The 14,454-nt window shown below is 35.9% G+C and overlaps 2 protein-coding genes across 2 annotated transcripts in view; both read right to left on the bottom strand.

Annotated features, from left to right (window-relative positions):
- LOC134318329 (dedicator of cytokinesis protein 3-like) overlaps window positions 1-2,042 on the bottom strand; it is a 179,241-nt gene extending 177,199 nt beyond the window's left edge. The window contains exon 1 of the mRNA XM_062999191.1: window positions 1,808-2,042. Coding sequence (XP_062855261.1) covers window positions 1,808-1,847 — 40 coding nt within the window. The 5' untranslated portion in view covers window positions 1,848-2,042. The remainder of the gene's footprint in view (window positions 1-1,807) is intronic.
- Window positions 2,043-8,995: 6,953 nt separating this feature from the next.
- The window catches only part of LOC134318328 (guanine nucleotide-binding protein G(s) subunit alpha), a 100,748-nt gene continuing 95,289 nt past the window's right edge, over window positions 8,996-14,454 (bottom strand). Inside the window, exons 8-12 of the mRNA XM_062999190.1 lie at window positions 13,385-13,443; window positions 11,571-11,691; window positions 11,345-11,475; window positions 10,838-10,905; window positions 8,996-10,618 (exon numbers count right to left, since the gene is read on the bottom strand). Coding sequence (XP_062855260.1) covers window positions 10,472-10,618; window positions 10,838-10,905; window positions 11,345-11,475; window positions 11,571-11,691; window positions 13,385-13,443 — 526 coding nt within the window. The 3' untranslated portion in view covers window positions 8,996-10,471. The remainder of the gene's footprint in view (window positions 10,619-10,837; window positions 10,906-11,344; window positions 11,476-11,570; window positions 11,692-13,384; window positions 13,444-14,454) is intronic.

The raw sequence follows: 14,454 nt of genomic DNA, 5'->3' as shown, positions 1-14,454 counted from the left end.
AGCGCCGGCCCTGCTTGAATGTCTTTGAGTGGCCCAGCCAAAGTCTAGACTTAATCAACTGTAACAAGCCCACCTGCCATGGAGATCGGCGGCATGGCTCGGTTTCAGAATTATGTCTTTCTATCTTTCCAAATTTGGTCGATACCTGGAGCATAGAGATACAGATTGTAAGTGTAAGTTACTCTTAACTGACAGTCAATTGTACCTTATTGAGTCACTTCAGGTGTTAGTGTTTCTCAGGGCCGGCGCTAGGGGGGGGCTGAGGGGGGCATTGCCCCCCCAAATTGTGTCTTTGCCCCCCCAAGCACAATGCAAGCAACGGCTATTTTTAAAATTATCTCTGAACCAATCACAAAAATGCATTTTGTTTTACAGTGTGAAGATATTTCCTTGCTTATTCCTGATTGGCTCTTTGAGTCATATAAAAATCGGCAGACTGCCCCAAACAGTTCAGTTCGGCAGTATATGTTCTGTTAGTGTGAGCGAGAGGCAGGTATACTGGTAAACACTTTTTTTTAACAGAATTAGTATTCTTTTGTTTTCTTTATATTTTAATTTCCCAATAATATAAATATTCTCACTCATTCCTATTTCCACGTTTGAATATTCTCAGTCTGTGTGTAGGTACATTTGTCAGCTTTGACTTAAATTTGTATTAAAGCCTTTCAAGAAATAGAGTTGTTCTATTAGTAATGGCAATTTAATTAAGGGGGCGTATTAAAATGAAATACAATTAGATAATCTTTTTTCTCCATTTACATAATCAACATGTATTTTTTAATCATTGGGTTTTAAGTTTAAGTTCGAAAACATGCATTTTTATTTCTTTACCTCATACATCACTTTAAGCCAGTATCAATAGCTTGGCTGTCATCATTCATGCACAAATCAAGCCTTGTATATATTTCTGGCTTCAAAAACATGACTATCAACATGCCCCCTCATTAGGTTTTACTGCCCCCCCAAGCAAAGCAGTCCAGAACCGGGGCTGGTGTTTCTATTTATCACACTTTTTCCTTACAGGTTTCGAATCTCCCCAGTAGGAAAAACCACCTTTTCCAAGAAGTAGTATTAGTTATGCACTTTGTGTTTTTTATTATGTTCGCAGTATAATTTTATTTTAAATCCTCCCGCCCCCGCCGGTCCGTGAAATTATATCTCAAATGAAACCGGTCCGTGGTGCAAAAAAGGTTGGGGACCGCTTTTCTACGGTACACAGTGTTGAATTTAGGGACGCATTTGCTGAAATCAAGGCAACGTCTTTTGCACTATGATAGAGCAGAGAGCTTTAAAGGCCGTTGAGTCAGGTCCTAAAAGAGGCGCGTGTCCCCGCAGTTCGTATAGCTTTAGCTCCGTGGGCACCTGTTAGAATGCTAATGCACAGCGCCCCTCTGCGGCCACAAGGGGATTTTTTTTTCTACTATTTGCTACTGCGTGTTGACACACACACACACACACACACACACACACACACACACACACACACACACACACACACACACACACACACACACACACACATTATATATATATATATATATATATATATATATATATATATATATATATATATATATATATATATATATATATATATATATATATACATATATATCCTCCGATGCCCTGTCAAATACATGTTATTTATTAGAGCCTATTTACAGCATATTAAACGTTTATTGTATTGACAGTCTTACGTTTTAGAGAACGCACCCAGCCGAGGGAAAGCAAATTGTTGCAAATGGCAGATGTAAAAGTGACTACGTATAACCAATACGTTAAAATGCTGCACCGCTGTATTACTTACCCACTCCGAATTTTTCATCTTCAGTTGGAATCCACATCATTTCAGATTTATGGATTAAATCTTGTAGAAATCAATATCCATTCCATCCGTGTCGTGGGAGGATGCAGGAATGCTCAAGCTGAAGGGCTAAGCAACAATATAGCGGTACCATGTAGAACATGTATTGAAAATAATACTGCATGTTGTAACTATTTACAAAGCCCCAAACCCATCCAGTTTCTCAATTCCGCAGTCTGTCATAGCTCCTTAGCTGTTTTCCCACCCCTACCCCCAACCTTTTCCCCAAAAGCCATTAGTGTGTGTGTGTGTGTGTGTGTGTGTGTGTGTGTGATGCAGAGCCAGAGTGGAGTCGAGATGAACGGAAATTTGATCTCCGTTATTTGCTGCAGTATAGGCAAGAGAGCACAGGAGATGCAGTCCTAGCTAACGTTTTATTAAACCAACCCTACCAGCGATTCTGCGCGTGCTCACACACTCACACACACACACACACACACACACACACACACACACACACACACACACGTTCATAACCGTCACAGGACGCTTCTTAAAAACAGTAAGAGCAGAAAATATTATATAGCTTCTTTTTTACGGTATAAGAATACCAGTATTATTACCAGTTAATTTAACCTAATTCAAATTTTTTTTAAATATGCTCTAGCACTGGGGTGGGCAAATACATTTTTCAAGGGGCCACATATGAAAGTGGGACTGTTGTGGAGGGCCGGACTAATAGGGTCAACTTAATTCTGGAGCAGTGAATTGCAGTAAAAAAGTGGTAAAAAAAAAAAAAAAGCAGTATATTGTACAGTTCTGATAAGCTGTTACTGGTATGAATGAATGTTACAATCAGGCATTGAAAATAAGAAGCAGGCAGAGTAAAAACATCAACATTATATCACTTGCTGTTTGAGCGGTTCTCTGTGTTCAATACCGTAATGGCGATTTAAAACCTATATTTACATTGTGTTCCTTAAACAGCTTTACATCTGACTTCAGAAAATAAATACTTACAACCCCACATCAGAAAAAGTTGGGACAACATGGAAAATGCAAAGTAAAAAAAATGTACTTACATTTATAACTTACATTTACTTTGACTTTTATTTCATGAACCTTAGATATTTCATGTTTTGTCTGGTCAACTTAAATTCATGTATTAATAAACATCCATTCCTGCATTTCAGGCCTGCAACACATTTCAAAAAAAGTTGGGACAGTAAAGCATGTCACTTTGTAAAGTTGCCATTTCTTTTCACCACACTTAAAATACGTTTTGGCACCGAGGATACCAAGCAATTTAGTGTTTTAGCTTTTATTTTGTTCCATTCTTCCTGCAAACACGTCTTAAGATGTGCAACAGTACAAGGTCATTGTTGTCGCATTTTTCGTTTTAAAATTCTCCACACATGCTCTATTGGGGACAGGTCAGGACTGCAGGCAGGCCAGTCCAGTACCTGTACCCTCTTCTTTAGCAGCCATGCCTTTGTAATGTGTGCAGCATGTGGTTTTGCATTGTCTTGTTAAAAAATGCATGGATGTCATTGGAAAAGATGATGTTTTGAAGGCAGCATATGTTGCTCTAAGATCTCAATGTACCAAAGCTGCCATAACAGAGGTGTGAATTACCTTTGCCAAGGGCACTGACACAGCCCCATACCATGTCAGACCCCAGCTTTTGGACTTGTTGCTGATAACAACAAGTTAGGATGGTCCTTTTCGTCTTTGGTCCATAGCACACAGCACCTGGAATGCTGATTCATCTGACCACAATACACGTTTCCACTGTGTGACGGTCAATCCTAGATGCCTCCAAGGCCCAGAGAAGTCGATGCCGCTTCTGGACATGGTTAACATAAGGCTTTTTTTTTGCACAGTAAAGTTTAAGCATTCAGCTTAAGCTTGCGCCCTTGGCTTTTACGCTTATCAAGGACTCAGCCTTTACTGGATGCTGCTTTTGTATCAAACCATGATTACAATCACCTGTTGACATCACCTGTTTGGAATCACATCATTATTTAGTTTTTTCACCTCATTACTAGCCCTAAATTGCCCCCGTCCCTACTTTTTTTGGAATGTGTTGCATGAATGGAGGTATATTAACAAAGTAAATGAAGTTGAGCAGACAAAACATGAAATATCTTGGTTTCAAACTGTCTGCCATAAAAGAAAAGTCAACGTAAATGTAAGTAACACTGCATTTTAATTTTATTTGCATTTTCCATACTGTCAAACTTTTTCTGAATTGGGGTTGTAGCAGGTTGAAGGTCAGTAGAAATAATAAATAATCGGTTAATTTTGTCAATCTTTTAATTAAAGACATTTCCTTCTGACATCCACCACAATTCATGTACACTTTCATCAAGCTCTAATCCACAGCCACACTGCCCAGGATTTCTTTTCTCGTCCCTACCTCCTCCCATTCACCCTCATTAATCACAACCATTAACAATGTAATCAGCTATCTATGCAAAAATATTTCCACCAACACCTAATACATACTTGCACTCTATTACATATCTCACCAAAAATAATTACACCCCCTTCCTGGTGTGTCTTGTATCACTGCTGAGCTATTTATCACAGTGATCCGGTGATGTTAAGAATCTGTCTGGGAAAGAACATGTCTATATTGACCACATGAACTGTAACTACAATAGTTTGAGTGACCAAAGAACTTCTGAGGATCACAGCTAGGGAGATGTAGACATTAGTTAGGCCATAGGGTCAGAACATCTCCCTAACTACAAACTTGTTTACTGATCAACCCATCATTGTATTTTGTAAATATGAACACATTTATAATTTGATGACTACACTGTCCAAAAAGTTGGGACAGAGGCATGTCTCTCTAAAATCCTAATAATACCTGGTACCTCCACATGTATGCAAGTCACCCATGCTATGGGCAATATGCACCCCTATACCATGACAGATGTTGGACTTTGTGCCGTTCACTAATAACAATCTGGAAGGTCATTTTCATCTTTGGCACAGGGAACTCGACATCCATTTTTCCAGAATACAAGCTGAACTGTGGCTCTGACCACAGCAATAAACTGATGTCTGGCTTTCTCTTTGTGTAAGAGTTTTAGATTGCATTTCCTGATGTAGCGATAGATTGTGTTAAGTAACAATGATTTTCTGAAGTACTCTCGAGATCATATGTCTGTATTTATCACAGTAGCATGGTGGTTTCTCATGCAATGCCATCTGAGAAATCAAAGGTCATACACATATGGAAATGGGGTTTATGCAATCAGTTGCCTCTACATCATAAAACTTTGGGAGGTTTGACAAAAGCCGTTGCTGTCAAAAAAAGCTTAAGTGCCATTAGTTTGGTAATGTTTCTAAAACATTCAGTGGAACTGTGTCATACCAAAGCAGAGCTTTTAGGCAACCAAAAGATTGATAATACACAAACATAACTATGCAGAACAGTACCCACAGGGAAGCATACTGGAAATCTGTGATATGGGGCTGTTTTAGTATAAATAGCATCATAGACTCCATTACACACTAGCTGAAATTAAGTTAAAACCTGACTGCCAGTAAGCTAAAACTGGACCATGATTTGATCACCTAGCTGAAAAATAATTTCAAACTCAAAATGGTTCACTGACCACAGACTTAAGGCTTTGCCATTATGATCCTAATTCTGTAGTCTTAACCCTATAAAACCTGGGAGTAAATGAAGAAGAGAGTTGGCAAATATGAAATCTGAATAAACTGGAGAGATTCTGTAGCATAGACACTAAGCTGTTGTCTGAGCAAAGAAAAACCAAACACTAAACTTTTTTTCTTTCAATTATTGTATTTTGGTTAAAGGGCAATTAAAAGAGCATATGTATAAACAATAAAAAAATTCCCACAGGCTCTTTCGTTTTTCATGGTGAGCATTTGTAAAAGGGACTGTTGTAAAATCTTAGGGGCGGGCATTTTACTTCCAGAAATTTTCCTCAGAAAAGAAGTCCTGCTTGATCTGGTCTAGCACTACATGATATCTGAATGTTTCATACACAAAGGCTATTGTTGCCTTAAACCAGCTTTCCAGGCTCAACAAGCTCATTCTCCTCATCATTCTCCTCCACATACCTCTGATCACTACACTACAATTAAACTAAAGAGATACTTGTATGTGCTTTTATCTTACTTGCAACAGACATTCACAGAACATTGGTTAAAAATTACATTAACTTCATATTAATCTGTTATTGCATCATAGTGCAACAGCACTATGCCTCTAAATGACCTCCTATACGTAATTGTCTGAAATCCGTTTTATTCATTTGTTGTAAGTTAAAGTATCGTGAATGCCTATGATAAACATACCAAGGCAAAGTATTGTGCAATAAGTACATTTTGTAAAGTGACACTGACATTTAGATATTCAAATGTATATTAGTACTGAGTTTTGATTCCATTTTCGTATTTTTTGTGCCCATGTTGACTTTGACACAACGACTCAATTTCCAAGTCTTAATTTTATATATATATATATATATATATATATATATACAGTGTATCACAAAAGTGAGTAAATGTTCACTGTGGGGTGTACTCACTTATGTTGCCAGCCATTTAGACATTAATGGCTGTGTGTTGAGTTATTTTCAGAAGACAGTAAATCTACACTGCTATACAAGTTGTACACTGACTACTCTAAGTTATATCCAAGTTTTATTTCTATAGTGTTGTCCCATGAAAAGATATAATAAAATATTTGCAGAAATGTGAGGGGTGTACTCACTTTTGTGATACACTGTATATGGTAAGTGGACCTGATAAAATGGACAGCGAGTGTAAAAACAAGGTGATTTTAATGTTATGGCTGATCGGTGTAAATTAAGAAATTACTGGTGTCAGACATACTTAAATAAAAAAAAAAAATTTCAAATACTTTTTAGCAGCTTTTTTTTTTTTTTTTTTTTCATTTTGGTGGAGGCTCCAAACTACCTGTAAATTGACACTTTGAATGGGGTGCTTTACTTCATTACTTACAGGAAACATGGATCAAGCTCCTGTCTTTTGTAGCAACAGCCTTTTAGCAGTTTATAAAAACAAAGTATAGAATGTTGCATAGTAATAATATTCTTATAGTAGCAATAAAAATGAGATATGGTTCTATAAGTAAAATAATACAGTGTATGCAGGTATCCTCAAGTTAAATTTATTACTTTTCACATACGAGCTTAAAAATTATTTAAGACCAAATTGTAAGATATGTGACAGATTGATATGTAAGGAAAATTGTCTGGTTATTGTTGTTTTTTTTTTTTGTTTTTTTTTATTAAAGCAAGAAACAATACAGTCTTCTGTAGAGCTTATACCATTAATGTCATTTAAGAAAGCTGAGATTAATAACTTTGAATTTCATCTAGTGGAATGGAAAGAATGCAAATTAACCATGAAAAAGCACAAAACTTGGTAATGCAAATTTGACTAGCCTGAAATGGCTTCAGACCTGCACCCAGTTTACACAGCATAATATTATGCACTTTGCTTTAGATTCTTTAGCAGACTGGTTTGGGCCAGACAGAATATCAAGGTACAAGGTGCATTAGTCATTTTCAGTCTCAGTTCTGCATAAAAGCACATAGCTAAAACAAGTTTTCTTACCAAGCAGTTAATATCAAAGGTTTTTTTGTGTGTGTGGGAGGGGGGGGGGGGGGGGGGGGTGTTGGGGTTTCAATTGGTTTTATCCTAGAACTTGACTATGCAGCTTCAAAACAGAATGCATCTAAGACTTTAAAACTTAAATAGAATTTATATGGATGACCACGTTTTACAGGACCACACCAATACTGTACAATCGTGTACATGATACATGTTACCCCCATACTCGTGTAGTTTGGATTAATTTTAAAATGCACTTACCAGCCAGTTTATTATCAGCCAGTCATGTTGCAGTAAAGCAATGGTTATTATCATAAAGACAGCTGGTCAAGAGCTTCAGCCTTTTTCACATTGAACATTCGAACAGAAAAATGTAATATTTTGACTATGGCCTGGTTATTGGCCAAATTATTCTTGTGTAAAAATCCCAGTATATAAGCAAAAAAAAAAAAAAAAACATCCAATTAGTGGCAGTATTGCAGATGGATATGTTGAGAAAATTAGGCCAGATGAGAATGAGCAGACTGGTTTAAACTGAAAGGCTACAGCAATCACCTTTTTTAACCTGGTTAAGCAGAAACTTGTAATTTTTTAATACACATTGTGACCTTAAAGCAGATGGACTATGACTTAAAACCACATTGGGTTTGACTCCCGTCAGCCAAAAAGAGGAATCTGAGGCTAGTGTTCACATAATTACAAAAACTGAACAATTGAAAGACTGGTTAACGAAATCTTGATTTCTGCAGCAAAGTGCAAATGGTAGGGTTAGAATAGGGCTTAAATATCAGGATGTCATGCACCCAACCTCAACAGTTTATGCTTCTGGTGGTGGGGTTGTGTGAGCAACAGTTGAATGCCACAGCCTACATGAACATAGTTTCTGAACATGTGTGTGAGTCCAATTTACTTATGTTATGTTAGGTATCTCTATGACTATGCAGGATCTCAAAAAGTAGTCTCAAATTGGTTCAATGAACATGTCAGTAAGTTCAGTGTACTTCAGTGGACTCTCCAGTCACTAGTTCTGCGACTCTGACATTTGTGATGTGGTAAAATAAAAGATTTGCAGGGAGAATGTGTAACTTACAAATCTGCAGCAGTTACGAGATGCAATCACGTTAACAGACCAAAATTTCACAAGAATGTTTCCAACATCTTGCAGAATCCATATTTTTTGGGAAGTCATGAAGTTACTGACTGTACATTGTAATCTAAACAGTTATCTTAAAAACAAGTAATTGTATTGGTACCTGCAATAAATGAACCTTACTAAATGTCATTCAGTAAACATGGTAAATGATAAAGATAATCTGATCTGTAATAAAAGTACATGTGAAACAGTGTTATCTAATCTACTGAATTAAACCCATTACAAAAAACACAAATCATAGCAACATATGAAATAAATTCATTCATGATTCTGCCATAATTTGAAAAAGATGTTCACGTGAAATACACTTAATTTTTTTTTCTTAAATAGTCTTCACCTTAATAAACAATATTTTATGGACCCTCTTTATTTTGCAGGTCCCTCAAAAAACAGCCAAAAATGACTCAAACCAGAACTATTTTGGCGACTTCTTTAGTTAGGAAAAAATTGAATTAATGTAGAAACAAGCCAGGTTTTGCATTTGGATATCCCCTCCCTCCCCATCACCTTTAACATTAAAGCTAAAACTGAAATAAAACATAAAGGTAAGTATTTTCCAGCACAATGGGAACAGGACTGTAGTTGCAGTAATGCACATTAACATGAAGTGCACAAAAGAGTTAATGATTGCTTGATTAAATTAAAACCAAGAAACTGACTTTACATCCATATTTGTTCTAATTATTACTTCTCTCTTTTTTGGGTGGGAGCTATGGGTGTAAAACAATCTGGTTTAATACAATGTGAGAAGCATAAAGGGGAGAGAAAAAAAAGGGCAGCAGAGAGGCTCAACTGATTCATAGGAAGGGTGGCTAAGTATCTAAGCAATACAGCGCAGAGACATACCTTACGCCTTTAGCTCTTTTTTACACGCAGTGTTGTGATCAAGGCACAGGGACTTCTACAAGTCTTTTTTTCCATAAAGTACAAAATAATACATTTTGCAGTCTGTACAAGAATAATAGTCCAGCAGTAAAACAGAGGGAGAGGGAAGAAAGACAAAGAAATAAGGAAAAAGAGGACTGGGAAGATGACAAGGACTAAAAGGAATAAGGGAGCAGTGTTCTGTTGGCAAGGGTCGTCTTTGAGTTTTTTTTTTATCCAGAGGTGAGTGCTCTCAATTACTTTGCATTAAATTAGAACATCAAAGAAGGGAGCAGAGATGCGGAGTGGAGAGCTGTGATCATTTGAGTCCATTTTTTCCAAAAGCACCTAGAAGGTTACGTGATGGGATTATGTCTTAAGTATCACTCTTGTTTAAGTGTCCTGCTTTCTTTAAAATTCTGTGAGAAATAATCCATCTCTGCATAAAAAATAATACAGAGAGCTGACAAACCAAGCAGATCCAGAAACAGTCAAGCACAGTCCTCTGATTCAGAATCAGAAGTTGGTATCACAAATCAGCACAAGACTGTCAGTCAGTGCTGTCAGGATCCGCTGTGTTTGTGGTCTGGTGCACACCCTGATGAGGGGGAAATCCATTATGAGAAGTACAAGTGGAAATTGTGAGCATGGTGTGTAACTGTCAAGTAAAGCAATTTTGGATATACCTGTGTATGTGTGTACATTTACTATGATCATCAACTGACTTTAAATAAACATAAGTCCCAGTCAGTGTATCTGCAGTCTAGTGCCTTCTAATAGAGCTGCTGCTTAAAATGGATAACACATGATCTTTTGGTCCCCAATAGCATGATTTGCATGTGTATGTTTGTGTATATATGTGTTATTTGGGTCGGTTGTACAAGGGGCTCAGTATAAAGAGTAGGTCAGCAGGTCACAGTTGTGAGTCATATACCTCAGATCAACAGCTCTTAGATGATCCATCACTCTTAACCTCCTTAAAATCACAAAAACTCCGTTTAAAAAGTCCTTTAATTGAGCTTGTCTAATCACAATAGCTCATACTGACGGAGATGCATCCTCTGGATGATGTCACGGCAGTCATTGAAGACACGACGAATATTCTCAGTGTCTACTGCGCATGTGAAGTGTGGGTAACAGTAGTGGCGGCCATCTCCGCTTGCTGTGCTGATCCTCTGTTGAAGAGGAAAAAAACAACACAAAAATGTAAAAACCAAGTCAACCATTGAAGATATCTTTGTTTGAAATGTTGTTTGAAGCATGCCTATAGATGCTTAAATAAAGTAAAATATATAAAGAATATAATATAAAGCATGTAATGATTATAATATAATGCATCTGTGACCAAATACAAATACCACACTAGCCATGGTAGAAAAGTTCATTAAACTCACCAGGAATTCATCCCTGATGAAGTATTTTGCCCTAGTGACTCGTGGATCCTCTCCTGTCTCAGGGGTTGCTATAGAAGTAAAAGCAAATTAAAACAGTAATTTTCTACACAACTGAAATAAGCAACATTTATAATAGCTGAAAATAGTGCAAAATTGGGACTGCCATTTAACGCTTTCGTGTGGTGAAAACAATTATTTCACTAACCTTTTACAAGGACACACATTTACTAGACTAAGTTGGGATAATGGCTGCAGGTATCAAATATTTTATAAAATATGAATTAAGATTCTGTAAATATTAAATGATCAAAACATTTCACTGTAATTAACTGAAAAAAGAAATTCAGCACTTCATTACAAATCATTCAGTAAAACTTATATTTCTAATTAGTTTTCTAATTAGTTTTTATTATTTATAGTTTATATTATTGATTTATAATTTATATTGATTTATATTATACATATACTTCCAAAACCTATACACATGTATGTGTGAGAATGCCTCACCGTCGTCTGGTGTGGTGTAACGAGCAAACTCCGGAAAATATTCTTCAATTCTTGACTTCCCTGCCAAGACTTTTTCAGCTAAGAGGTCCTGCTTATTTAGGAAGAGAATTACAGAGATTGTTCGCAACCATCTGAAAAGAAGTAAGAGAGAGAGAATTAGATTTGTTAAACCCAGTAATACACAGCTACACACATTTGTAAGGAGTTACATGTAAGTAACACTCACCTGTTGTTCCAGATATTTTTGAAGAGATTAAGTGCTTCCTGTAGGCGGTTGGTTTGATTGTCTTCTCGGATGACCATGTTGTAGCTACTGCTGGCCACTACAAAGATGATGGCAGTTACATCTGAACGCAAGCAAAGACAAACAGCTAATTAAGAAGTGTTTAAAGGAATTACCTCATTCTTAAAAAAAAAAAAAAAAAAAAAAAAAAAAAAAAAACAACACTTGACACACAAAAACAATGTTCATTCCGGAACAAAATTTTAATCTATTAACTTATTTTTAAAGTCAAAATATGCCCAAACTAACAAAGTGCCATGAGAATGTACTAAATCCTTCGGCATATTTCCTTGTTTGTATAAACTATGTACTGGACATGTACTAAAAACATAACAGATATTAAACAGACAAAAATGTGCAATAAGCCTTGAAGCTTATAGTGCAGAAAAGATGTGTTTTTCCACAGCACATGCAAAACAAAACAAAAATGGCCTAAACAAAAAAATTCACAAGAAATGTATTTCCAAAATGTTTTCAATGCACTCATCAGATATACTTTTATGTCAACCTCTAACATGTTGTAGAACCAGTTTGCATCTGCAACATAATATCTGACAGACAAGCAAAACAAAAGGTTTAACTAATAAAACAGGAAATTCAAAAAAATTTAAACAATTTAAGTCAAATAATTGTTTAAATAAAGTCAAGTAAAAGAGAAGGAGAAACTGTACAACTCTAAAAACTTCCAGTGTCCAGCAGAGTAAGTTATTCAGGAGAGATGTATCAAAAAAGGTTTAAACTGGGGTGAACTCAAGATGTGCTTTTCTGAATTAGTTCTATAAGGACTTATTACAAACATCAAGTGCTTTAGATTCATTTTTTTTATAGCACACATCTAAATTAAGCATGCCAAAATATATAAATCAATCAATCACACAATTCTGTCAATTAGTAGTAGATCTGTAGTTATGATTTGTACGAAAACCTGCCCACATTAACAAGCCTGGTGTCTCTGTAACATGGCACTAATGTAATTGCTTTTACGAACTTGCAGAGAATTTCACAGAAAACCAACAGACATTAACTAAAAGCTTCAAGGTGTTCAGTTTTTTTGTGAAAAAATTTAAATAACGCTTAGAAAACCTACAACCAATATGTTAGCCAATAAGAAAACAGGCTTAGTGTTGGTTTTAATAAATACCACCCAAACACTTGTGTTCTTACTATTTTTTGGCATTTGGTGAAGAATGTACAACCAATCCATAAATAAAGCCTTACCCCATAAGATTCTGTGACATATGATGACACAGTCTTGCACACAAAGTACTGAAGTAGTGACAGAAGAAAAAAAAGCTCAGTTCTAGTTTTCTAGTACCAAATGTCTCAGTACTTTATGCAGTGAAAAAAGCTTCAATGGTAAACAAGTGACATTAGATAGAGAGCAGAAAACACAGAAATTGTGATCTTATTATAAACCAATAAATAAAAAAAGAAGCAGATGTAACCAAATCCTGCCAATTCTTTAAATTCTATGTTTGGTGAGAAAAAAACAATGTACACAAAAACCTCATTCCTCATTCCAATCATGGTGGAGGGAGGTCATACTTTGGAAATAGTTTGCTGCCCCAGGATCTGGACACCTTGCAATCATTTGAAGGAAAAGTGAATTCAGAGGTTTTAAGAATAAGTTCAACAAGTTCATGGTCAGTTGTCCATAGATATCTGCCAATATAGTGTGCCATTTATTATTGTTCTCTAATGCTCAGCAGACTTCCTACTATCCTCTACTAAAGCAAAAAAAAACTAAATGGTATTACCATTAAAACACTGGATCCACTTTCGACGTTCGTCTCTTTGGCCACCCACATCAAACATGCTAAAAGATAAATCAAGCATTTGAAAAGGGAAACTGATTTTTTTACTGAATTCTTACTAGCAAAATGAATATGTTTTAATAATAATACAAATATGTTACATTTAAAAAACAAACATCTTATTTACAACAAAGCATTATTTCTTGGTAATTTTTGTAACATTAATAAAGCCTAATTATCCAGAATTGGAATGGGGCAGAAACACCCTTCAAGCTTTATATTGTTATTCATGGATGTGAACTTATACAATTTCTTAATCATTTTTGACTCTGCTTAAGGTGTTTTATGCAATTAACTTGTGTATATATATATATATATATATATATATATATATATATATATATATATATACACACAAGTTAATTGCGTAAAACACCTTAAGCAGAGTAAAAAATGATTAAGAAATTGTATATATTTTTGTATATATATATATATATATATATATATATATATATAAGGGTGTCCCAAAATTCACGCAAGATTTGAATTTGGCGCCATTTGTGCGGTACAGTGTTGCCAACAAAAAAAAAAGACAGCGTGACAGCTCACAGTTCAGGGTTATTAAAAATGGAGCGCTACACGAAAGAACAACGCGTTTTCATTGTTGAGCAATATTTTAAAAATAATGAAGGTTTGGCAGCTACAGTTCGCAATTTTCTTACAAAATATGGTCGGAATAGTGATTTAACTTCATCAACTGTGAAGAGATTAATTAAAAAATTCAGGGAGACTGGATCAATTAGTGATCTTAGACACTCTGGCCGTCCTTCAACAAGTCGTTCAACACAAAACATCGAAGCAGTTCGTGAGAGTGTTGCCGAGAGTCCAGGAACATCAATTCGGCACCGTGGTCAAGAATTGAACATTTCCAGAAGCTCTCTACAGCGTATTCTCACGAAAGATTTGAATCTTCATGCTTACAAAGTTCAATTGAGTCAAGAACTGAAGCCTACTGACCACGCACAGCGAAGAGAGTTTGTTGAATGGATTTTGGAACAACAACAAGTGGATGC

This window comes from Trichomycterus rosablanca, chromosome 7 (assembly GCF_030014385.1).
Source record: "Trichomycterus rosablanca isolate fTriRos1 chromosome 7, fTriRos1.hap1, whole genome shotgun sequence".
Classification (NCBI taxonomy): domain Eukaryota; kingdom Metazoa; phylum Chordata; class Actinopteri; order Siluriformes; family Trichomycteridae; genus Trichomycterus; species Trichomycterus rosablanca.
Note: the sequence above shows the minus strand (reverse complement) of the source record. Positions and strands in the feature narration are given on the sequence as shown.